Below are 25,669 nucleotides of genomic sequence, written 5' to 3' on the forward strand. Positions count from 1 at the left end.
TAGTTATTGGGGAAAGGCAAATCAAAACTACAATGAGATATCATCTCACACCTCATAAAATGACCATTATTAAAAAACAAACAGAAAACAATAAGTGCTGGAGAGAATGTGTAGAAATGGGAACATTCCTTCACTTTTGATGGGACGGTAAAATGGTGAAGTCTCTCTGGAAGACAGTTTAGCAGATACTGAAGAAGCTAAATATAGAATCACCATATGATCCAGCAAGCCCTTTATAGGAATATATCCAGAAGAACTGAAAACAGAGACATGAACAGACATTTGCACACCCATGTTCATAGTGGCATTATTCACAATTGCCAAAAGATGGAAACAACCCAAGTGTATATCAACCAATGAATGGATGAACAAAATGTGGAATATACATACCATGGAATACCATGCTGCTGTAAGAAGAAATTATCCTGGGACATATATGATAACATGGACGAACCATGGTTTGTGAGACAAATATTGAATGTCTCACTAATATGAACTATTTGTGAAGAATAAACACAAAGTTAAAACCTAGAGTGTAAGTTATAAGGAGACAGGATGAGGACTGAGAAGAGGTACTGATGCTTAATATATGTAAAATTTTTAATTAGCTTGACTGTAAAAGTGTGGAAATGGAGAATTGATGGTAATACATTCACATTATAGTGAGTTTAACTAAAACGGCTGACTTATAAATGGGATTGCAGTTGAAAGAAAATCAATGAAATACACCACAGTTTAAAAATAGAAGGGGAAAAACCAATGATCATCTCAATTGATATGGATATCATTTGACAAAATCTGGCATCCTTTCTTGATAGAAACATGTAGAAAACTAGGAGTAGAAGGAAACTTCCTCAACATGATAAAGGGCATGTATGAAAAATTCACAGCTATCATCATACTCAATAGTGAAAGACTGAAAACTTTCCATCTAAGATCTAGAACAAGATTAGGATGGCCACTGTCACCACTGTTATTTATCCTTGTGCTGGAAATTCTAGCTAGAACAGTTTGTCAAGAAAAAAGAAATATAAGGCATCCAAATTGTAATGGAAGAAGCAAAACTTTCTTTTTTTGCAGATGACATGATCCTGTATGCAAAAACCCTGAAAAATCTACAACAATTCTCCTAGAGCTAGCAAATGAATTCAGAAAAGTAATGGGATACAAGTTCAAAATGCAAAAATCAGTAGTGTTTCTATGCCCAGCAATGAATATTCAGAACAAGAAATCAAGAAAAAATTCCACTCACAAAGGCAACTAAAAGAATCAAATATCTAGGAATAAATCTAACCAAGGTTTTAAAGGACTGTACACTGAAAACCACAAAACATTGCTAAAAGAACTTAAAGAAGATCTAAATAAATGGAAGGAAGTTCCATATTCATGGATTTAAAAAGTAAATATTATATCCGATGAGACTTATAACTTGCATATATAAAGAACTCCTATATCTTAAAAATAAAAAGATAAACAACCCATTTAAAAAATGGGAAAAAGATTTAAACAGACACTTCTCCAAAGAAGAAATACAAATGGCTAAAAAGCACATGAAAAAATGCTCCAAATCTTTAGCTATCAGGGAAATGCAAATCAAAACTACAATGAGATACCATCTTACTCCCATAAGATTGGCAGCTATGAAAAAAACAGAAGAATACAAATGCTGGAGAGGATGTGAAGAAATGGGAACACTCATCCACTGCTGGTGGGAATGCAGAAGGGTCCAACCATTCTGGGGGACAGTTTGGCGGTTTCTCAAAAAACTAACCATAGATTTGCCATATGACCCAGCAATTCTACTGCTGGGTATATACCCAGCAGAACTGAAAGCAAGGACACAGACCGATATATGCACACCAATGTTCATAGCAGCATTGTTCACTATCGCCAAAAGTTGGAATCAACCCAAATGCCCATCAACAGATGAGTGGATCAATAAAATGTGGTATATACATACAATGGAATACTACTCAGCTTTAAGAACAAATACACTACAAACACGTGTGATAACATGGATGAATCTTGAGAACCTTATGTTGACTGAAGCAACCCAGATATTGAAGGACAAATAGTACATGACCTCAATGATATGAAATAAGTAAACCAAGCTGCCTCAGAGAGCTAGTGACTGGAAGATAGGCTTACAGGTAATCGGGGGGTAGAGGAAGGATGTAAGCTGACATCTACATGGGTTAAATCTATGATAAGCTGGAGGTAAGTATATGTACAAGGAAGGGATAAAATAGGGGCATAGGGTTACCTTTGGGTAGGGCTTTGTGGACTTGAGGGGGGCTAGGGGTGGGCAGATGGGTAATATTACCCAAGAAATTGGGGGGAGGGTCGGGCAACATACGAACATAGGAGATTGTCAGGTGTTGGTTGAGAGTATAATGCTGAGAAAACCTTTTCAAAATATAATTAGGAAAGTTACCTGTTTAAGATACTTAAAGGGGATAATCTGATGTAGGGCAGACTCCTAGGGAATATGTGAATGCTCATTTTGCCAGAGTGGATTATACTATTGGGTAGAGACCCATATAATGAGAGTGAAGGTATACCCACATCCTCGGGAAGACTAATGCCACCAAATAGAGGGAACTGTATCTCTCAAGAGAAAGGGTGGCTCCCAGGGCATTAAGGCAGTTGAGCAAGTCAAGCCCACAACACTGTTGCAAGTATCTCTGAACATGGCTCCTCAAGAAATGAAGATTGACTGTCACTGTGGGCCCCAAGGGGAAGGGGAAATAGATATTGAATAGATGGAACCAACGTAACTGTGAGGGCAATAGAAGTGTTTCACAAGAGTACACAAGGATGGATATAAAACATGTAATATTACATCAAAAACATATAGGGGCCGACAGACTAATAATGCAAACCATAATGTAAAACATAGGATAACTAAAAATTTAGAAAACTGTATAGCCTAAAGTATAAGCCACAATGTAAACACAAATGTTACCTTGTTTGAAAGCTATTGTCTCAATATCTGTACATCAGTTTCAGTAAATATGGTATGAATATGTTAAAAGATTATTGCTGTGGAAGGGAAAAGGTTTTATAATGGATATGTGGGAGTACTGTATATTGTATATATGAATTACTGTGATCTATAGCTCTTGTGAAGAGAAGCTTAATAATTAGGAAAAAAGAAAAGAAAAAGATAGGATGTAGAATTTTTTCCAAATCAATATGTATTCTATATCTAACCTTTAAACTCATCACTATATTCCATTTTACTATTAAGGGAACCTGGCATTATATTGGGCTTCACTTTTCAGGAAGTTTTGGATCACAGAGTGGTTCAACAATGGCAGTGGAGGAATACTGGTATGGGATGTTATTGACAGGGGTCATGTGGTTGACAGGGAGTTATACAGGGTATGTGTCCGGGGTGCATGGAAATGTTTGGATATACTCATAGTGGAAACAATTGAAAACAACAGCTGGGGAGGTGCTGGGTTCCTGGCCGGGGGGCTTTGTCGTGGTCCCTAGGGGAGCAGCGGCAGTTGCCTGGGTACAACGGCAAGGACCAGGAAGGAATGAGGGTCCAACGGTGAGCCCCTGATACTGGTGACTATGCTTGTGAGCCTATACACCTGAAATAAGAACAAGGCCTAGAGCAGCACTGTGCCTAAGAGTTCCCTCCTGACAGCCTCCGTGTTGCTCAAATGTGGCCAGCCTCAAAGCCAAACTCAGCATGTAAATGCACTGCCTTCCCCCCAGTGTGGGACATGACACCCAGGGATGAGACTCCCTGGCGCCGAGGGATCAATACTAAGTACCAGCTGATGACGTAGCTAGAAAATGACCTTGAATTAAAGGTTCAACGTGGACCAGCAGAATATCCCTGTCTACATATAATAACAGGAGTTAAAAATGCTTTTTCACCTAAATTAAGGGGGAAATGGAAAGGACAAATGAGTTTATATGGCTATGAGTCTCTAAAAAAGAGTCTGGAGGTTGTCAGAAGGATTGCCCTTATGCACACCTGAGCAGAGTCTCAGAGACAGATAAAGTAGATACAACCCCGGGTTTTGGTTCTTTTGAGGGCTAAAGAGACCCACAGGTTTTATGGTCATGGCAGATGGAGTTCACTGCCATGTCAGTTGGCCCTTCTTTGGAGTTGGTGTTTCTGCATGATGGAGCTGAACTCAGATGTGATCTCTTCTCACAAGCCCTTCCTGTTACTTTACTGGAATTGTAGTTGGTGCTGGGGTTTAAGATATATCTAGGGGACCTGAATCTCTGGACTGACAATATGATAGCCAGGCCTTGAGCCTCAACAGACTTCAGCAACTACACTCTGGTTTATTGGACTTACCCCACTCAGCTAACATGGAGTTGAAGAAGGTCAACCACCACACCATGGAGCCTAGAGTGCCTACAACTGAAAGCGGGAGGATTGCATCCAGTATCCATGTGGAATCTAAACCCCCTCTTGACATAGATGTGGAATGGACACAACCAACCCAAGGTCTACAGGAAGGAGGAATACAGTAAGGATTAGAGTAGACTTACTGATATTCTATTCATAAACTATTGTGGTTAGTAATCGAGAAAATGTGGCATTGGTGTGGAAAAAGTGGCCATGGTGGCTGCTGGGTGTGGGGATTCAGAGGAAGAGATGAGATGTGGAGGCATTTTGGGGACTTGGTGTTGTCCCGGGTGGTGCTGCAGGGACAATTACCGGACGTTGTAGATCCTTCCATGGCCCACTGGATGGAACATGGGAGAGTATGGGCTATAATGTGGATCATTGACCATGAGGTGCAGCAATGCCCAGAGATGTACTCACCAAATGCAATGGATGTGTCATGAAGATGGGGGAGAGTGTTGCTGTGGGGGGAGTGGTGGGGTGGGGGCGGTGGGGGTGAATGGGTACCTCATATTTTTTGAATGTAATATTTTTTTAAAAAATGAAATAAAAAAAGTATACAGTTAAAAAAAATAAAAAATAAAGAGTAAATATTATTAAAATGTCAATATTACCCAAAGCAATGTACAGATTCAAAGCAATACCAATAAAAATGACCACAACCTTCTCTTCAGAAATGGAAAAGCCAATCATCAAATTTATATGGAAGGGTAAGGGCCCCCAAATAGCTAAAACTATCTTGAAAAAGTGGAATGAAATTGGAGGACTCACATTTCCTGACTTTAAAACTTATTCCAAAGCTACAGTGATCAAAACAGCATGGTACTTGCACAGGGCTAGACAAATAAGCCATTGGGGTTGAACTGAAAGTTTGGAAATACACCCTTGCATGTATGTCCAACTGAATTTGACAAGATGCCGAGTCCATGCATTTGGGAATGGATGGTCTCTTTGACAAATTTTGCTGGGAAAACTCATATGCAAAAGGATGAAGGTGTACCGCTATCTCACACAATATACAAAAATAAACTAAAAATGGATCAAAGATATAAGAGCCAGAACTATCAAAGTCTTAGAAAAAAATATGGGGAAGCATCTTCAGGACCTTGTGTTAGGCAGTGGCTTCTTAGTCTTTACAACCAAAGCACAGGCAAAAAAAAAAAAAAAAAAGAGACCTCTTCAAAATTAAATACTTTTGTGCATCAAAGGCCTTTATCATGAAAGTGAAAAGACAATCTACTCCATGGGAAAAGATATTTGGAAACCATATACTCAATAACGGTTTAATATCCAGAATGTAAAAAAAAAATCCCACAACTCAACAATAAAAAGACAAACAACCTAATTTTAAAATAGGCGAAAACTTGCAAACATTTCTCCAGAGAGGGTATATGAATGGCTAAAAAGCACATAAAAAGATGCTCAACACCACTATTTGGAAAATCCACATCAAATCTACAATGTGGGGAATGGTTGTAGTTCAATGGTTGAGTGCTTTCTTAACATGTATGAGGTCCCAGATTCAATTCCCGGGACCTCCTAAAACAAAACAAAACACACAATAAGATACCGTTACTCACCCACTAGAATGGATACAATTTTTTAAAAAAGAGAAAATTAAAAGTTTTGGAGAGGAAGTAGAGAAATGAGTACACTCATTCATTGCTGGAGGCAATGCAAAATGGTGTAGCTAATGTGGAGACAGTTTGGCAGTTCCTCAGTAGCCTAAATGTAGAATTACCACGTGACCTGGCAATCCCACTACTGAAAAGAATGGAAAGCAAGGACTCGAACAGATATTGGCACACGAATGCTCATAGCAACACTAGTAGCAGTTGCCCAAAGATGAAAGCAACTTAAGGATCCCTCAACTGATAAATGTATAAACAAATGTGGTGCATATATACAAGAGAATAGTATTTAGCATTACAAAGGACTGAAGTTCTGATTCATGTGAGAACATGTAAGATCCTTGAAGTCATATATGATCTCGCTGATATGAAATTATTAAAAGAAGCAAACTCAGAGTCAGAATCTTGAATATAGGTTACCAGGAGCTTGTTTGGGAGTAGGGAATGGAGAGTTAATGCTTAAATTGTACAGAAATTTTATTTCAGTTCATTGTAAAGTTTTAGAAATCAATGGTGATGATGGTACCACAATATCATAAAGTAATTAAGAGTATGGGATTATATATATGGATGGGATTAAAAAAGGAAATTTTAGATTGCATATATGTTACTAGAATAAAAATTTTAAAAAAAACATAAGACTGTACAACACAGTGAATCCTATTGGAAAGAATGGACTATGGTTAATAGTACAATTATAAAAAAGGTTCTTTCAAGAATTATAAAAACCCCAATTTATTCTTTAATTTTTCTAAATTAGTATGTATCTAACCTTTACACCCATCACCACATTCCATTTTACTATTAATGGAACTTGGCAATATATTAGGCTTACATTTTTTAAGAAGTTGGACCACAGAGAGGTTCAACTATGGCAGGGAAGAAACACTGGTGTGAGGTGTTACTGATGGGGGGCACGTGGTGGGAGGGAGTTCTCCAGGGCATGTATACAGGGTGCATAGAAATGTTTGGATATTTTCATAGTGATTACAGTTAAAAACAACAACTGAGGGAGTGCTGAGTTCCTACCCAGGGGAGCTCTATCATATTCCCCAATGGAACAGCAAAAATCCCCCAAGTGCAACAGCAAAGAAAAACAAGGAAGGGTGGTCCAACAATGAGCGCTTGATACTGATAACTATGCTTATGTGCCTGTGCGCCTGAAATATGAACTAGGCCTAGAGCTGCAGGGTGCCTAAGAGACACCTCCCAAGAACCTCCATGTTGCTCAAATGTGGCCACTCTCTAAGCCAAAGTCATCATGTAAATGCATTGCCTTCCCCCCAGCATGGGACATGACTCCCAGGGATGAACCTCCCTGGCACCGAGGGATTACTACCAAACACCAGGTGATGATGCAACTAAAAAGAGACCTGGAATAAAAGATTCAACTCAGACCAGCAGAATATCTCAATCTACATGTAATATTAGGTGTTAAAAACTGCTTTTCGATCTTGAATAAAAGGGGGAAATGGAAAGGACAAGTGACTTTATATGGCTATGAGTCTCCAAAAAAGAGTCAAGAGGTCATCAGAGGGGTTGTGCTTATGCACACCTCAGCAGGGTCCCAGAGACAGCCAAAGTACATACAACCCCCGGTACTGGTTCTCCTGAGGGCTACGAAGACCCACAGGTTCTATGGTCATGGCAGATGGCTCTGGAGTTCAGTGTCATGTCAGTTGCTCCTACTTAGGAGTTAGTGTTCCTCAGTGTGATAGAGTTGGACTCAGATGTGACCTTTCTATACATGCCTCTTCTGTCACTTTCACTGAACTTGTGGTTGGTGCTAGGGTTGGGGTATACTCAGGAGACCTGAATCTCTGGACTGTCCATGTGACAGCCAGGCCCTGAGCCTCAGCAGACTTGCATCTCCTACCCTCTGCCTTATTGGACTTACCCTGGCCAGCTAACAGGGAGGCGAAGGTCAACCACCGCACCAGGGAGCCAAGAGTGCCTACAACTGCAAATAGGAGCATTGCATCCATCATCCATATGGAATCTAAGCCCCCTCTCAATATAGAGGCAGAGTGGACATAACAATCCCAGGGTCCACAGGATGGAGGAATAGAGTATGGATTAGAGTGGATTTACTGATATTCTACTATGGAACTATTGTGATTAGTAATGAAGAAATTGTAGCATTGTTGTGGAGAAAGTGGTCATGGTAGCTGCTTAGGCTAGGGAGAGGAAAGAAGAGATATGATATGGGGGCATTTTCAGGACTTGGAGTTGTCCTGGGCAGTACTGCAGGGACAGATGGTGGACAATGTATGTCCTGACATAGCCCACTGGATGAACTGGGGGAGTGTAAACTACAAAGTAAACCATTATCCTTGTGGTGCAGCAGTGCTCTAAAATTTATTCACCAAATGCAATGAATGCCCCACGATGATGAATAGAGGTTGTTTATGTGGGAGGAGTGAGGTGAGGGGGTGGGGGATATATGGGGACCTCTTATATTTTTTTAATGTAACATTTAAAAAAATAGAGAGAAAAAAAGAATTATAGTAAATGCAACACACTAATTTAAGGTGTTAATAATAGGGGGGTATGTAGGGAAAAGTAATACACTCTAATATAAACTATAGACTATAGTTAATAGTACAATTATGATATTCTTTCATCAATTGTAACAAAAGCACCACACTAATGTAAAGTATTAATAATAGGGGTGGGGTATACAGAAACTTTTCATTGTATGCATAATTTTTCTGTAAACCTAAAAAATCTCTAATAAAAATATTTTTTAAAACTATATTGAGAGAGGATGTTAGCCAGGTATCTTTAGAGAGAAAATTATCTTCTTTCTAAACCAATAAATGCTAAATAATTTAAAATAATACATGGGGGAATAATAGATATTTGATTAAATCATAACTCTAAACTTTGTAAACTGCTTTGGTGTCTAAATAGCATTCATTATTTCAAACAAAATTAACTTCAGAATTATGTTTAAAAACATCATTTTGAGATGGATCAAAATGTGAAAGGTAAAATAATAAAACTTGCAGAGGAATACATAGAAGAAAGTTTTCATGATCTTGGGGGAGGCAAATGACTTAAACAGGACACAAAAAGCTCTAACATAAAAGAAAAAAATGACAAATTGTGCATTAACTTGGAGCTTCTGTTCACCAAAAATATTAAGAGAGTAAAAATTCAAGGCTCAGACCAGAAGAAAATATACAAATATATATATATATATATATATATATATCTGTGAAAGGATTTGTATTCAAAATATATAAAGTACCTCTATAAATAAAAAAGAAATTGATTTTTTTAAAAAGCAGTTTTTCAACAGGCACAACAAACACTTGATTACATACTTTACAAAAGGGCATCAGAAAGGTCAACAAGCAAGAGAAAAGGTGTTCATCAGCATTACTCATAATAGAAGTGCAAATTAAAATCACAGTGAGATTACAGTAAACACACCAGAAAGACTAAAATTAAAAGACTAATAATACCAAATGTTGGTATTATCAAAGGCAGTTAGTACTCTTACAAATTGTGAGTGGAGATGTAATTGGCGTAAACATTTTGAAAAACTGGCAGCCTCTACTAAAACTTAACATATACCTATCATATGACTCAGCAATTCTACCCCTAGGTATATTCCCAAGACCAATGAATGCATATGAACACCAAAAGACACGTACAAGAATATCCATAGTACTGACAATGTGATAGCCAGATCCTGAGCCTCAACAGACTCCAGCACCTACAATCTGATTTATTGGACTTACCACACTCAGCTAAGATGGAGGTGAGGAAGGACAACCACCACACCATGGAGCCTAGAGTGATTACAACTGAAAATGGGAGGATTGCATCCAGCATCCAGGTGGAATCTGAGCCTCCTCTTGACATAAAGGTGCAATGGACACAACCAATCCAGTGTCCACATAGAAGAGGTGGCATTGGATTGGGAAAAGTGGACATAATGGACAAAGGGTATGGGGAAAGGCAGGAAGAGATGAGAGGTGGAGGCGTCTTCGGGACATGGAGCTGCCCTGGATGGTGCTTCAGAGGTAATCACCGGACATTGTAAATCCTCACAGGGCCTACATGATGGAATAGAGGAGAGTATGGGCCATGATGTGAACCAATGTATATGAGGTGCAGAGGTGCCCAAAGATGTACTTACCAAATCCAATGGATGTGTCATGATGATGGGAACGAGTGTTGTTGGGGGGGGGGGAGAGGGGGGGGTGGGGGGGGTGGGGTTGAATGGGACCTCACATATATATTTTTAATGTAATATTATTACAAAGTCAATAAAAAATAAAAAAATTAAAAAAAAAAAAAAAAAGAATATCCATAGTAACTTACAGCTAACCTCTGGTGGTCTTTGGAAGGGAGCAAATGCATTATAGCCAGAGGTGGGGAAATTAGAGGGTATAACAGACCCTGTATACAGCCACCTCATTTATCTGAGATAGGTAACCAAAGAAAACCATCTCCCCTCTCACCCCACAGGTTAATTGACATCCTGGGGTCCTCAGGCTGGTATAAGAATGCCAGGAGTTTGTGCATCAAAATAGATAAATATACAGGCTCAAAAAGGACTATAAACCACATGGACACTAGGCTATTGTCTCACTGCATTGTTCCTGGGCAGAGTCATCGTGGATATACATCCAAGCTTGGGAACCACTGTATGCCATTGGAAATAGCATGGTATCTGGAGCCAGGCTGATCTGATATTAAATTCTGGCTTCACTACTGGCTACCTATGAAACCTTGGGCAAGTCACTTAACCATGATGTCTCGATACCCATGTTTGATATGGCTATTGCAAGGAATCATATGTGAAAGAAGGTTGTGTATTATAAAGTGCCATGCATGTATGAGAGGTTAGATAAGCCATTTTCCCATACCTCACCAAGCTTGGGGTACAGAAGAGTTATTCTCTTGCTTAGCCCCCAGCTGCAGAACAATAGGAACTCTGGCCTATCTAAAATGTTCTTAGATCAGTTCTGGTCTGCCCTGGTTTCATGAATGCAATCCAGAAAATTAAGACCTTCCAATTTCAAAATAAGAACTTATTCAACATGCAAGCACAGTTCAGCTATATTGTATGTGCTCCAATAATTTATTAATGATTTGTTTCAACCGTCCTACTCTATATACCTCATTACCTAAGCAGTACCATAGTCTATTATGGCACCCCTTTCACTCCCTTTATGCATTGTGGAGGTTAAGGATAAGCTAGCTGGAGTTGGGGGACTGTGGCTGAACAGAGTGTTTTAATGAGGTCAGCTTGTACTTCTGCTGGGTGGCTCTCATCACATGGTGGCATCCATACTAAGAAACTAGAGTCGTGGAGTAGGTGGTACCTGTAAAGTCAGAACCTAAAGAAGAAAAACCAAAATTCCATTTCAACTCCAGATGATGAGACTTGATTCTCCCCAGGAAGTTTTCTGGGCATAAGAAAGCAAATTAAGTGGGATTTTTAGGATCTGTGGCCTGGTTCCCCAAGAAAGAACAAGGGGCTTAACCAAACTTCAGTGTTCAGATTAAAATGACAATATTCCTGACTTCATGAAATTCTCTCTCACTAGATCTCCAAACGACAAAGATTCACTAATTAGGAAGGTCATATGCCACAATGTGTCATGCTCCATTATAGTACATCCTAACCATTTGTCCTACCTTGTCTCAGTAACTGACCTCTTCCTCAACCCTTTCCTGAGGGGCAGATTTTTGTACATAGTGAGAGTCTTTAAGGAAGTCCAGTGTCAGTGACCTAGCTCAGAAAGCTTTTAGATACTTCCTTTCCTGGAATGGTTGGCCATAGTTTTCCTTAAATCAGAAGAACTTGGTTTGCCACACCGGAGATGACACACTCCGCCAGGAACAGCAGTTTCAGCAGATAGTAAACCACATTTCTTTGGGAGCATACAGATGAGTGCTATTTAGTAGAAATACAGTGTAAGTCACATAAGTAATTAAAATTTTTCTTGTAGCCATATTAAGAAAAGTAAAGAGAAACAAGTAAAATCAATTTTAATAATGAATTTTATTTAACCCAATATATACAAAATATTATCATTTGAAAATGCAATAAATAGAAAGCAAGTGTGAATGATGAATGAGATAGTTCACAGTCTTTTCTCATACTGTCTTCCTGAAATCAAGTGTATATTTTACAGCACATCTCAATTTGGACTAGTCACATTTCAAATGTTCAACAGCCACAAGTGGCTCATGGTTACCACACTGGGCAGTTCAGGAAGAGAATACGACTGTTGTATCCTCATTGGATAAGATGTTTCTCCTGGAATGTGGCCAGATGAGGTTCTTTTATTGAAAGGAAGGTTTTCAGTATATTAGTTTGGTGGATTTTAACTTGAGCTGCAGTTGGAACATTTATCTCCCTATATTTGTGATTTTAAAACTTTTATCTCTTCCCACTGTTGGTGGAAAAGAAAAACTTAAGAGTGAATTGACCACCTTTTTCTCTACCAATCTTTGGAAAATTTCCTCAATGTTGTACTCCAATTATAGCCAAGCCCAGGTCTTCAGGGTAGGATGGATGGTGTATGTAGGGCAGAGAACTTTGCAATACCCTTAAATCATGCCTGCAAAGGATCTATGCAAACAGAAAAAGACAGGATCTGTGAACCACAAGGAATCCACAAATGAGTGGGATCTTGATTTTTTTCATGTAAATGGACTTCTTTCTCAAATTCTCACAAGTCTTAAAATTCTGGAGGAAGGTAGGTCTCTCATTGCCCTATTTTGGGTAAGATACCCATCTCTGGACCAATCAACTATGGCTAAGGAGGTGGGAAACTTAGACCAATCAATGTGATCAGGGAGGCACAGGCTTTGAGAAAATAGCAGGTTCCATTTGAAATATATGTTTAGAAGAAGCAATACCTAGAGAGATGGGCATGGGTAAAATGTATAATGCTGGGCAGAAAAATGTGATTGGTGTCTCCTACACTCTTGTTCTTGTATTAAGCATCCACTAAAGGTTAGGCACCATGTAATATGCTAAGAATACAACAATAAACAAGACAGATAAATGTTTAGGTAGGTCCTCAAAAGATTTAAAGGAATTTTGCAACTACTAAGAATGAAAACAACTGTTTCACTATGTGCTAATGATATAATATTAAGGCTCCTCTTAGCACTTTGCTCGTCTCTGAGTGGTATGCCACTTGGTCATAATCAGTGGTCAGTCTGTCTGTGCTTGCTTCAGTCTATGCCTTCTCACCTTTATTGCCTTCCCCAGGTTTTGTAATCTCTAGATACGGGATCTACAAACTCAGAGGGCATGGATATGGCCTTTTTCCTCCCTTGCTCCTCACCCCCTTTCCAATCCCAGCTTAACAACATCTATATCTCTGCTAAGAAAACGTGCTTCCTCATGAACCATGAGAATCATCCTTGATACTTCTCTGTTTGCTTACTATCAACTTCTACACTAGCTAAAGGAATCTATTTTGCACTCTAAGATGCCCCATCAATTTCCAGGCCACATTCAGTTGTATCAAAGAGGTCTGTGTGAACCAGGTGAAGAAAAGATCAAGATCTCTGTTTTAGTTTCCTATGCTGTTTGAAGCAGATGCCATGAAATGCGTTGGCTTTAAACAATGGAATTTATTAGCTTACAGTTTGAGACCAAAAAAATGTCCAAATCAAAGCATTATCACAATGACACTTTCTTCCCAAAGCCTGGCTGCCAGAAATCCTTGGTTCCTCTACCACATGGCAAGGCACACGGCAGCATCTGCTGGTCTCTCCCATCTCTTCCAGGTTTTGTGGATTTCAGCTTCTATCTCTGTGGCTTTCTTTCTCTCTCTCTCTATTGATTTGATTTACAAAACGTGCCAGTAACAGGATTAAGTCCCATCCTGAATTATGTGGTTCACAACTTAACCAAAGCAGCCTCATCCAAAGATCCTACTTACACTTTAAGAGGTGGAGGGGGGGCGGCAAGATGGCATTGGTTTAACTGTGCTCTCACCATCACTCTCCCAAAAACTGGTGGAGTAGGGGAAAGATCCTGCCCTAATGAGTTGTTTTGGGAACCCACAGAGCAGGAGGCTTCAAGGCATCGAGCTGGAGAGAGCTCAACAGAGATAAATTGCTCAAGGTAAAACCATGAGTTTCTTGCCCTTGAGGCTGGAACTGCAGGGTGGCTAAGCCACCTGCTGCAAAAAGCTGAGGTGAGCCCCTACTCCCACTGGTCATCCAGTCAGAGAAGCATTCTCCGAGAATGAGAAGGTTCTGGTGAAAGGTGGAAAGGGGTTTCCTTTCTGTGGGTTTGGTTGCCTGAACCCCCTTTTGATCTTTGAGAAGCATACCAGCTGGCTCAAAGTGACACCAGCAAGAGGGGAGAAATGAATCTTCTGAGGCAGCCTGATTTACCTAACTGCCCTGGGATAGGGAAACTTGGCCTGGGTGAAGATAGAGTCAGTCTGGTGCCAAAAACGATAAAAATTTAAACTCCCCTAAGGGAGATGGGCAATAAGAAGTGCCTAATAAGCTTCCAAGAGCCTACTTAGGGTCCCCTGGGAGGAGAGGGTGGTCTGGAAAAGGTTTGAGTGTCATTTTTATCTGTGGTGAGTTAAGTCACCAAACAATCACACAGGTTAATGCATCCTGCAGCCCTGGGAGAGAAAGTAGTAAGAATAGAAAGGGGGCAGGGACAAGCTCCTAATTAGCAGAAATTTATCCAACTGAAAAGAGTCAAACCTGCCCTAGGTAAAAGAACTAGATAGCTTTCTGAAGAGCTAACTGACCCAACAAGAAAGTTTAGCTCAGTGGAGGAGTTTCTACCTTGAATATATGAGGTTCCTAGTTTGATTTCCAGCTCCATGTAGAGTAGTGATGCACCAGGAAATCAAACATCCAGCTGATACTTTAAGACAGGGAAAACATGGACATTATTCTTGTATTAGGTTTTCTTGGGTCTCTTATTTTTCCTAGAGGTTACTTTTGTTTTAAAATTTAACTTAGTTTACTTGCTAAAACCTGCTTCAAACCTGGAAAGGGCAGGCTGCAGGGTAATTGATTGATGAATCAGCCCGAGAAGCTCCACAGGGGCCTAAGAGGGAAGGTGTTTTTCCTTAGTTTTTGTTTGTCTGCTTGCTTGTGGATTTGTTTGATTTCTTGTTTTTCTTTATCCCCCCCGACCTTTATTTTTTTAATTAGGTGCTGCTGGCTTGTTTCTTGTTTGCTGTGTTTTCTCTTCCTTGATTTTCCCTTTTCTATATACCAATTTTGTCTATCAATGCTATTTCTTTTCCTTCTTAGATCTTTCTATCTTCCACTTTCTATTGTACTTACATTCCACCTCTGTACATTCCTCAATTTTTCTGGTTTTTATATCAAACTCTTCTGTTCTCTTATCTTTATTTTATTAACTTTTTTCATTTTGTCCTTTCTTTTCTATTTTATTCTCTCCTCATCATTCTGGCTTTTTAATTCATTCTATATACTTTTCTATATTCACTTTCCTATTTCATTGTAAGTATTCCACATTTTTATTCCTATTACTCTACACTGCTTCATTTGCTAGATACTCATTTTCCTAGGTCTTATATGGTTCCCCTTATGAGTTTTTCTATTATTATTATTACTATTATCCTTTTCCTTTTCTTAACTCTTTTGCTTTCTCTGGCTCTAATCTTTTTCCTTCAAGGCAACATAGACAACAACAAGGAAATAGAATAAGAACAAAGTGTCAAAGAGAAAACTTAACATACACACACAAACAGCAACTAAATAAAACCCTAGAGTAGAGAGAAAAGTTAATCAATTGAATAAACCCAATCAATTGAATAAGATGAAAAGATAACCAGACAGCAACAAATAACTACAAAACATACCAAGAAACAGGAAGACTTAGCCCAGTCCAATGAACAACTAAAAACCAGGAAGACAGGCAGAACACTGAACAGGTAATCAAAGCTATTCAAACAAATATCATGGACCAACTTAATGAAGTGAAGGAAGAGATTAAGGATACTAAGATGGCACTGGGAGAACATACTGAAGAAATTGTAAACATACATAAAAGATAACGGATATGATGGTGATGAATGTCACAATTCAAGAAATCAAAAATACACTGGAAGCACATAACAGCAGATTTGAACAGGCAGAGGAAAGAGTCAGCAATGTGGAAGACAGTACAGCTGAAATCAAACAGATAGTAGAACAGATAGATAAAAGGATAGAAAAAATCAAGCAGAGACTTAGGGATTTGAATGGCAACATAAAACACACAAACATACACATTATAGGCATCCCAGATGGAGAATAGAAGGCAAAGGGGACAGAATGAGTGTTGGAGAAAATAATAGCTGAAAACTTCCCAACCCTATTGAGGGAGATGGATGTACATGTCCAGGAAGTGCAGTGCCCCCAAAGAGTATTAAAGTCCAATAGGCCTACTCCAAGACATACACTTGTCAAACTGTCTAATACTCTAGACAAAGAGAAAATACTGAAGGCAGAAAGAGAAAAGAGAACCCTCACATACAAGGGAAGTTCAATAAGATAAAGTGCTGATTTCTCATCTAAAACCATGGAAGCAAAATGGCAGTGGTATGACATAGTTGAGGTAATAAAAGAAAAAACTTCCAGCAAAGAACTCTCTATCCAGCAAAGCTGACATTCAGAAATGATGGAGAGTTCAAAATATTCACAAACCCTTAGCTAGACTAACAAAGAAAAAAAGAGAGAAGATGCAAATACACAAAATAAGAAATGAGGAAGGGGATATCACCACTGACCCCACAGAAATAAAGAGTATGGTAAGAAGATACTTTGAAAAATTATACGCAAACAAGAAGGCCAATTTGGAGGAAATGGACAAATTCTTAGAAACACACAAGCTGCCTACACTGATAAAAGAAGAGATTGATGAACTCAACAGACCAATCACAAGTAAAGAGATAGAATCAGTCATTAAAAACCTCCCAACTCAGAAGAGCCCAGGACCAGACAGCTTCACAGGTGAATTCTACCAAACATTCTGGAAAGAACTAATATGAATCCTGCTTAAACTCTTCCAAAAAAACAGAATTAGAAGGAACTTTGCCTAACTCATTCTATGGTCCCCACAATATCCTAATACCAAAGCCAAACAAAGGTTCCACAAGACAGGAAAATTACAGGCCAAACTCTAATGAACATAGATGCTAAATCCTTAACAAAATACTTCCTAATCATATTCAACAACACACACACACACACAAATTATACACCATGACCAAGTGGGTTTCATCCTTGGTATGCAAGGATGGTTCAACACAAGAAAATCAATCAATTCAATACACCACCTAGGCAGATCAAAAGAAAAAAAAATCACACAAACATCTCTATAGATGCAGAAAAAAATATTAGACAAAATCCTGGTAAAAACACTGTAAAAGATAGGAATAGAAGGAAACTTTCTGCACATGATGAATGGGATATGTGAAAAACCCACAGCTAACATCGTATACAATGGTAACATCCTAAAAGCTTTCCTTCTAAGATCAGGAAAAAGAAAAGAATGCTCACCATCACCTCTCCTGTTTAACATTGTGTTAGAAGTACTTGCTCGAGCACTGAGGGAAGAAAAAGATATGAAAGGAATCCAAATTGGAAAGGAAGAAGTCAAAATTTCACTATTGCAGACTACCTGATATTATATACAGAAAGCCCTGAGAAATCTACAACAAAGCTTCCAGAACTTATAAGTGAGTTCAGTAAAGTTGCAGGTTATAAGATCAATGCACAAAAATCAGTAGCATTTTTGTACACCAATAATGAGCAATCTGAGGAGGAAATCAAGAAAAAAGTCCCATGTACAATAGTGCTGTAGCTTGATATTATTGATGAATTCCAAAAAGAAATATTGGGCATATGGGATTATATTGCATTCAGAGGTTTACTAGATTACTTAATCAAGTAAACTTTTGTGTCAGTAGGGTATTGAGTACCTGCTCCTTGTGGGTGGGAACTCACAGATAAAAGGCATGGCAAAGGACAGAGTTGAGGGTTTTTGATGTTGGAGTTTTGATGTTGGAGTTTGATGCTGAAGTCTTAACCTGGAGCACTGGGAAGTAAGCTCACAGAGGAAAGAGAAGCAAGCTCCAGGAAGAGAGGAACCCTGAGCCCAGGAAGAAGCAAGCCCTGGGAAGAGAGGAACCCTGAAACCAGAGAGAAGAAAGACCATGGAAAAGAGGAACCCAGGAAGCCTGAACCTTCACAGACGTTGGCAGCCATCTTGCTCCAACATGTGAAAATAGGCTTTGGTAAGGTAAGTAACTTACGCTTTATGGCCTGGGATCTGTAAGCTCCTACCCCAAATAAATACTGTTTATAAAAACCAACCAACCAATTTCTGTTATTTGGCATCAGCACCCCTTTGGCTGACTAATACAAATAGTAATATAAAAAATTAAATACCTAGAAATAAATTTAACTAATGATGTAAACGACTTATACACAGAAAACTACACAACACTGTTAAAGGAAATCAGGGAAGTGGCTGTAACGCAATCAGTTGGGCTCCCGTCTACCATATGAGAGGCCCTGGGTTTGCGTCCCAGGGCCTCCTTGTGAAGGCAAGCTGGCCCACGGGCACCACAGAGGGCTGATGCTGCAAGATGACACAACAAAAGGGAGACAAGCAGACACAGAAAAACGTGCACTGAATGGACACAGAGAACAGATAGCAAAGCAAGCTGCAAGGCAGGGGGAGATAAATAAATAAATAAATAAATAAATAAATAAATAAATAAATAAATAAATAAATAAATAAAATCTTTTAAAAAATGAAAACAAAAACAACACTATTGAAGGAAATCAAAGAATACTTAAAGAAATGGAAGAATATTCCCTGTTCATGGATAGGAAGACTAAATATCATTAAGATGTCTATACTACCCAAACTAATCTACAGATTTAATGCAATCTGAATAAAAATCAATACAGCATTTTAAACTGAATTAGAAAAACTGACTATGAAATTTATTTGGAAAGGCAAGAGGTCCAGAATATCACAGACATATTGAAAAAGAAAAATGAAATCAGGGAATCTTATTACCTGATTTTTTCTCTCTCTCTCTCTCTTTTTTAAAATGTTACATTGAAAAACTATAAGAAGTCCCCATATACCCCCCACTCCCCTCACCCCAGTCCTCCCAAATCAACAACCTCTTTCATCATCATGGGACATTCATTGCATTTGGTGATTACATATTGGAGCACTGCTGCACCACATGAATAATGGTTTACATTGTAGTTTACACTTTCCCCCAGTCCACTCACTGGGCCATGGCAGGACATACATTGCCCAGCGTCCGTCCCTGCAGTACCACCCAGGACAACTCCAAGTCCTGAAAATGCCCCCACATCATATCTCTTCTTCCCTCTCCCTACCCTTAGCAGCTACTGTGGCCACTTTCTCTATATCAATGCAGCAATTTCTTCCGTTACTAATCACAATAGTTCCATAGTAGAATATCAGTAAGTCCACTCTAATCCATACTCTATTCCTCCATCCTGTGGACCCTGGGATGGTTATGTCCACTCTGCCTCTATATTGAGAGGGGGCTTAGATTCCACATGGATGATGGATGCAATTCTCCTACTTGCAGTTGTAGGCACTCTTGGCTCCCTGGTGTGGTGGTTGACCTTCACTTCCCTGTTAGCTGGCCAGGGTAAGTCCAATAAAGCAGAGGGTAGGAGATGCAAGTCTGCTGAGGCTCAGGGCCTGGCTGTCACATGGACAGTCCAGAGATTCAGGTCTCCTGAGTATACCCCAATCTCAGCACCAACCACAGGTTCAGTGAAAGTGACAGAAGAGGCATGTGTAGAAAGGTCACATCTGAGTCTAACTCCATCACACTCAGGAATACAAACTCCAAAATAGGGCCAACTGACATGACACTGAACTCCAGAGTCATCTGCCATGACCATAGAATCTGTGAGTCTCTGAAGCTCTCAGAAGAACCAGTACCTGGGGTTGAATCTACTTTGGCTGTCTCATTACCTGATTTTAAAACATACTACAAAGCTACAGTGGTTAAAAGTGCATGGTATTGGCACAAAGATAGACATACTGACCATTGGAACCGAATTGAGAGTTCTGGTAAGATCCTTGCATATACAGTCATCTGATATTCAACAAGGTCACCAAGCCCACTCAACTGGGAGAGAACGACCTCTTCAACAAATGGTGCTTGAAGAAATGAATATCCATATCCAAAAGAATGACAGAGTAACCCCTTTTCATACTTTATATAAAAATTTACTCAAGATGGATCAAAGATTTAAATATAAGAGCCAAGACCATAAAGACCTTGGAAGATAATGTATGGAAGCATGTAAAGGACCTTGTAATAGGAAATGGTATCATGAACTTCACACCCAAAGCACAAGCAGAGAAATAAAAAATAGATAAATGGGACCTCCTCAAAATTGAAACCTTTTGCACATTAAAGGAGTTTGTCAAGAAAGTGAAAAGACAGTCTACCCAAATGGAGAAAATATTTGGTAACCATATATCTGATAGGAGCTTAATATCCTGCATATATAAAGAAATCCTATATCCTGAAAACAAAAAGACAAACAACACATTTAAAAAATGGGCAAGTGATTTGAACAGACACTTCTCCAAAGAATAAATACAAATGGCTAAAAAGCATGTTAAAAGAAGCTCAACATCACTAGTTATTAGGGAAATGCAAATGAAAACTATGATGAGATACCATCTTACTCCCATAAGACAGGCAGTCATTTAAAAACAGAGGACTACAAGTATTGGAGAGGATGTGGAGGAATGGGAACCCTCATCCACTGCTGGTGGGAATGTAGAATGATCCATTCATTGTGGAGGACAGTTTGGCAGTTCCTCACAGAACTAACTATAAATCTGCCATATGACCCAGCAATTCCACTGCTGGTATATACCCAGAAGAACTGAAAACAAGGACATGAACCGATATATGCGCACCAATGTTCATAGCAGCATTATTCACTTTTGCCAAAAGTTGGAATCAACCCAAATGCTAATCAACAGATGAATGGATAAACAAAATGTGGTATATACATACAATGGAATATTACTCAGCTGTAAGAAGGAATACAATACTAACACACAGGATAACATGGATGAATCTTGAGGACCTTATGTTGAATGAAGTAAGCCAGGCATTGAAGGACGATTACTAACTGACTTCTCTGATAAGAATAAAGCAAATGGAGCTGACTCAGAGAGCTAGAGTCTGGAAGATAGGTTTACAATAAATAGAAAGGGAGAAGAAGGTTGTTATCCAATGCCCACTCGGGCAAAATCTCTGATAAGGTGGAAGTGAGTAGTTGTTCAGTGAAGGGATATGACAGGGGTGTAAGGATACTGTTGAGTTGGGTGGTGGTGCAAGCTTGTCAGGGGCCTAGGGTGGGGAGGATGGGTTGGATGGTCCATGGAACTGGGGGTATGGTTGGGGAAGGGAGCAAGCGAACACTGGGTATTGGTAGTTACGTAGTTGAAACTACAATGTTGAGAAAACTCTTTTGGCAAAATGACACAGAAGGGTTACTGGTTTAGGTTTTGAATGGGGGGGGGGGCATTTGGGACACGGCACACCTGGGAAATTCTTCTAGATAATGTGCAAGTGATCATTTTGTCATAGTGTGCTATATCAGTGGGGGGAGACCCACATATTGAGTGGGAAGGAGTTGGACTCCCATACTGGGGAGGCCAGATATGTTCCCAAACAGAGGAGAGGTTGTCTCTCCAGAGTATTGGCATTTTCTAATAGGGGAGGGCAGACTAGTGTGTCAAGCCCTCAACTTTGTTGCAAGTATCTATGAATCTTTTCCTTCACGGAGTGAAGTCTGCTGGTTGCTGTGGGCATCAAGGGGAGGGGGAGGGAAGAATAGAATAGATGGAAAAAAGGGTAATTAGGGGGCAATGGAAGTATTCTGCATGATCTTGCAATGATGGATACAGGCCATGTTAAATATCACCAAAAATTTATAAAAGTGTATGGCCTAAACTGTAAACCTTAATGTAAACTACTGACCATGGTTAGTAGTTATGTTTCAGTATTTGTACGTCAGTTGTAACAAATGTACCATTCACATGTAAAAGGGTTATTAATAAGGAAGGGGGAAAGCGGGAGGATGTTGGGTATATGGGAGTCCCCTATATTATGTATGTGACTTTACTGTGACCTAAAAACTTCTTCGAAGACATAATGAAAAAAAAGTAAGACACTGGGGAAGAAATGGAAGAAAATGCCACTGTACATACAGAACAACAGTTATTACAGTGATGAAAGGCAAAATGCCAATAAGTTTTAAAAATATTTCTTATTTTTAATACTCCAATTTTTAAACTTTATTTTAGTTTTAGTTTTTCTAAATTATTATGTTTTTCATTTCTTATGTTTAAACCTATCACTATCTCATTTTCCTATTAATTGAATTTGACAATATTCTTGACTTCATTTTTGAAGAAGTTTTGGACGACAGAAGGGTTACTACTATGGTAAGGGAGGATCATTGATGTGGGGTGTCAGTGATGGGGGATACATGGGAGGAAGTTCACCTGGGCATACATATAAGGTATGTAAATATGTTGAAATGTTCATGGGGCATTGCCACAATGGGTAGAGATTCACACAACAACTGAGAGAATACTGAATTCACATCCTGGGGCACTCTGCCACATTCTCTAATGGAAGAGCAACAATCCCCCCAAGTACAGGAGCAATGACTAGTGAAGAAGGATGTTCCGCTGATGGGCCCTTGATTTCTATGACTATGCTTATAAGCCTTTTGCTCTTGAAATTGCAACTCAGCCTAGTGTTGTAGGGTGCCTAAGAGTTACTCCTAAGAGCCTCCATGTTGCTCAAATGTGGCCACACTCTAAGCTAAACTCAGCAAATGCATTACCTTCCCCCCAGAATGGTGCCTGGGGATGAGTCTCCCTGGTACCCAGAGAATGCTACCAAACACTGGCCGGTGATGCAACTGGAAAAAGACCTTGAATAAAAAGGGGAAATGGTAAAGACAAATGAGTTTATATGACTAAGATACTTCAAAATTAGTCAGGAGGTCATGAGAGAGGTAATGCTTATGCAGGTCTCAGCAAGATCTCATAGACAGTCAAAGTAGATACTACCCCAAATAGTGGGCTCCTGAGGGCTCCAGAGACACCCAGTGTCCTACGGTCATGGCAGATAGCTCTGGAATGTGGTGCCTTGCCAGTGGACCCTACTTTTGAGTTTGTGCTCCCGAATGTGACAGAGTTAGACTCAGATGTGACTTCTCTACACATGCCTCTTCTGTCCCTTTTATTGAACCTATAGTGGTGCTAGAGTTGGTAGGTGTATGTCCAAGAGACTTGAATCTCTTGGTTGTCCATGTGCCAACCTGGCCCTAAGTCTCAGCAGAGTTCTCAGCAGAGAACTCTCCAGTTCATTGGACTCACCCAGGATAACTAACAAGGAGGTGAGGATAGACAACCACCACACCAAGGATCTGAGAGTCTGCAACAGTAAGCAAGAGAGTCCTACCCATCAGCCATATGGGATCAAAGCCCCCTCTCAATTAGAAGTGGAGTGGGCATCACCATCCCAGAATCCTCAGGATTGGGGAATAAAATATAGACTAGAGTGGACTTACTGGTATTCTAATATAGACTTATTGTGATTCAAGCAATGGAAGAAATTTTATCATTGACGTGGAGACAGTGGCCACTGGAGTTGCTGAAAACAGGCAGAGAGAAAAAGAGGTGTAATATGGGGGCATTTTTGGCACTTGTAATTGTCCTGAATGACATTGAAAGACAGATACAGACCATTATATATCCTGCCATAACCTACAGAATGGAGTGGGAGAGAGTGTAAAAACTACAATGTAAACTATAACCCATGCTGTGTGGAAATGCTCCAAAATGTGTTCATCAATTTCAATGAATGTACCACACTAATGAAACAAGTTTTTAATGTGGGGAAAAGTGAGAGGTGTGTGGAGTGGGGCATATAGGAATTCCTTATTTTTTATGCAACATTTTACATAATCTAAGTATATTTTAAAAATTAATAAAATATATATATATATTTTAAAAAGGACACTAGTTACAATGGATTTAAACCATGTTTTTCTGGGTACATACAGCTTTAGATCACAATAATGACCTACAAGAAAATTAATTCTTTCACCACCTCTCAAATAACCAACCCTGGAACACTCCAACCATCTTGTACTTTATAAAACAAATGTCCTTAGTAGTTCACTGTAGTGACGAGGCCTCTCAGTTTGCCCCTGATCTCCAGAAAACCTCTAAGTAGTGCTGAAGGAGCTCATCCTCCTCTCCATTGTCATTTGGAATAGAGATGAATGACTAAAATAAATCAAGCAGATCAGATTGCCTCTTTGCATTCATGGAATTGAGATGCAGAAAGAATGAATGGTGAAGCCCTCAAGTGAATATCCAATTCCAGGTGTGCCTCCATCACCAAGCACAAATATCTCCCTCTTCTAACCCTAGGATGACAGGACAATAGGACATTTAACTCACCCTCAGATGCCTTCCAGTAGGATACACCAACAGCATGAAGACTGACAGGATGAGAAGCCATGTTTTTAAGTGTAATGACCACTGTGTCATAAACTTCAGCCCGGATGGTGGGACCCAGCAGACCTGCAAGAATGAGATGTTCCGCAAAGGTCACTTTCAGTATGATACTCCAGAAAACTTGTTTTTATGAAAGTGAGAGTTTCAAAATCACAGTAGAGGAGCATGTCCTTCATTTTATTGATAAAAAGTAGCGTATGCTTGCTGACAACACCAGCTCAGCCTCATGGTTGTTCTGAGGAAACATTTCTGGCATTTCACTCAATGCATGCATTTATTCGATAAATATTTGTTACTACTGTGTTCTAGGAACTGTCCTAGGCACAGGAGATTCAGTAGTTAACAGACAGTTCATGGAGGTCACATTCTAGCTACTGTAAGGAAGTAAATAAGAAATTCTCAGGTTGTTATCAACGCAATATAAAATGATGGTGTCCTATAAAATCATAAGGCAAGGAGTGGGAGACACTTTAAATATAGTGATCAAGAAAGGCCTCTCTGGGAGGTGGCATTTGAACAGAGAGCTGAGTAATAAAAATGAAATAATACTTGAAAAAGAAAAAGATCTACTGGAAGTAATTTCAAAGCATAAAAAACAATGCTGACATCTTGAGGTTGGAACATGTTTGGCTTTGTTGACTAATACATGGCTGAAGCAGAATGAATGAGCAGAGGAATAAGAGAAAATAAAGTTGTAGAGGTAGGCAGGGAGCATAACACGCAGGAATTTGTAGGTTACAGGAGTTTGGATGAATTTGGATTTTACAAGAAGTAAAATTAATTTGGGACTTGTTTTGGAGGAAAAATCAACAGGATTTGTTTATGGATTGGATGCTAGAGATAGAACCAAAAAGAGGAGTCAAATATGAACTCCTGTGATTTTGGATTGTGTGACTGATGGATAGTTATGCTATTATTTACAGTGACACAGAAAATCAAGGAGAAAACAAAGTGCTCTGTCTTCTGGGGATACTAAATACATGATGCCTATAAATAGTTTATTGGATGACCTAGATACAGTGGGATGAAAACATTAAGTGGTGTTAATTTTCT

General features: G+C 39.3%; 1 protein-coding gene across 1 annotated transcript in view; it reads right to left on the reverse strand.

Moving 5' to 3' along the window:
* F8 (coagulation factor VIII) overlaps nucleotides 1-25,669 on the reverse strand; it is a 382,001-nt gene that overhangs the window by 279,588 nt on the left and 76,744 nt on the right. Inside the window, exon 3 of the mRNA XM_058291449.2 lies at nucleotides 24,560-24,682. Coding sequence (XP_058147432.1) covers nucleotides 24,560-24,682 — 123 coding nt within the window. The remainder of the gene's footprint in view (nucleotides 1-24,559; nucleotides 24,683-25,669) is intronic.

The sequence above is a fragment of the Dasypus novemcinctus genome, chromosome X, assembly GCF_030445035.2.
Source record: "Dasypus novemcinctus isolate mDasNov1 chromosome X, mDasNov1.1.hap2, whole genome shotgun sequence".
NCBI lineage: Eukaryota > Metazoa > Chordata > Mammalia > Cingulata > Dasypodidae > Dasypus > Dasypus novemcinctus.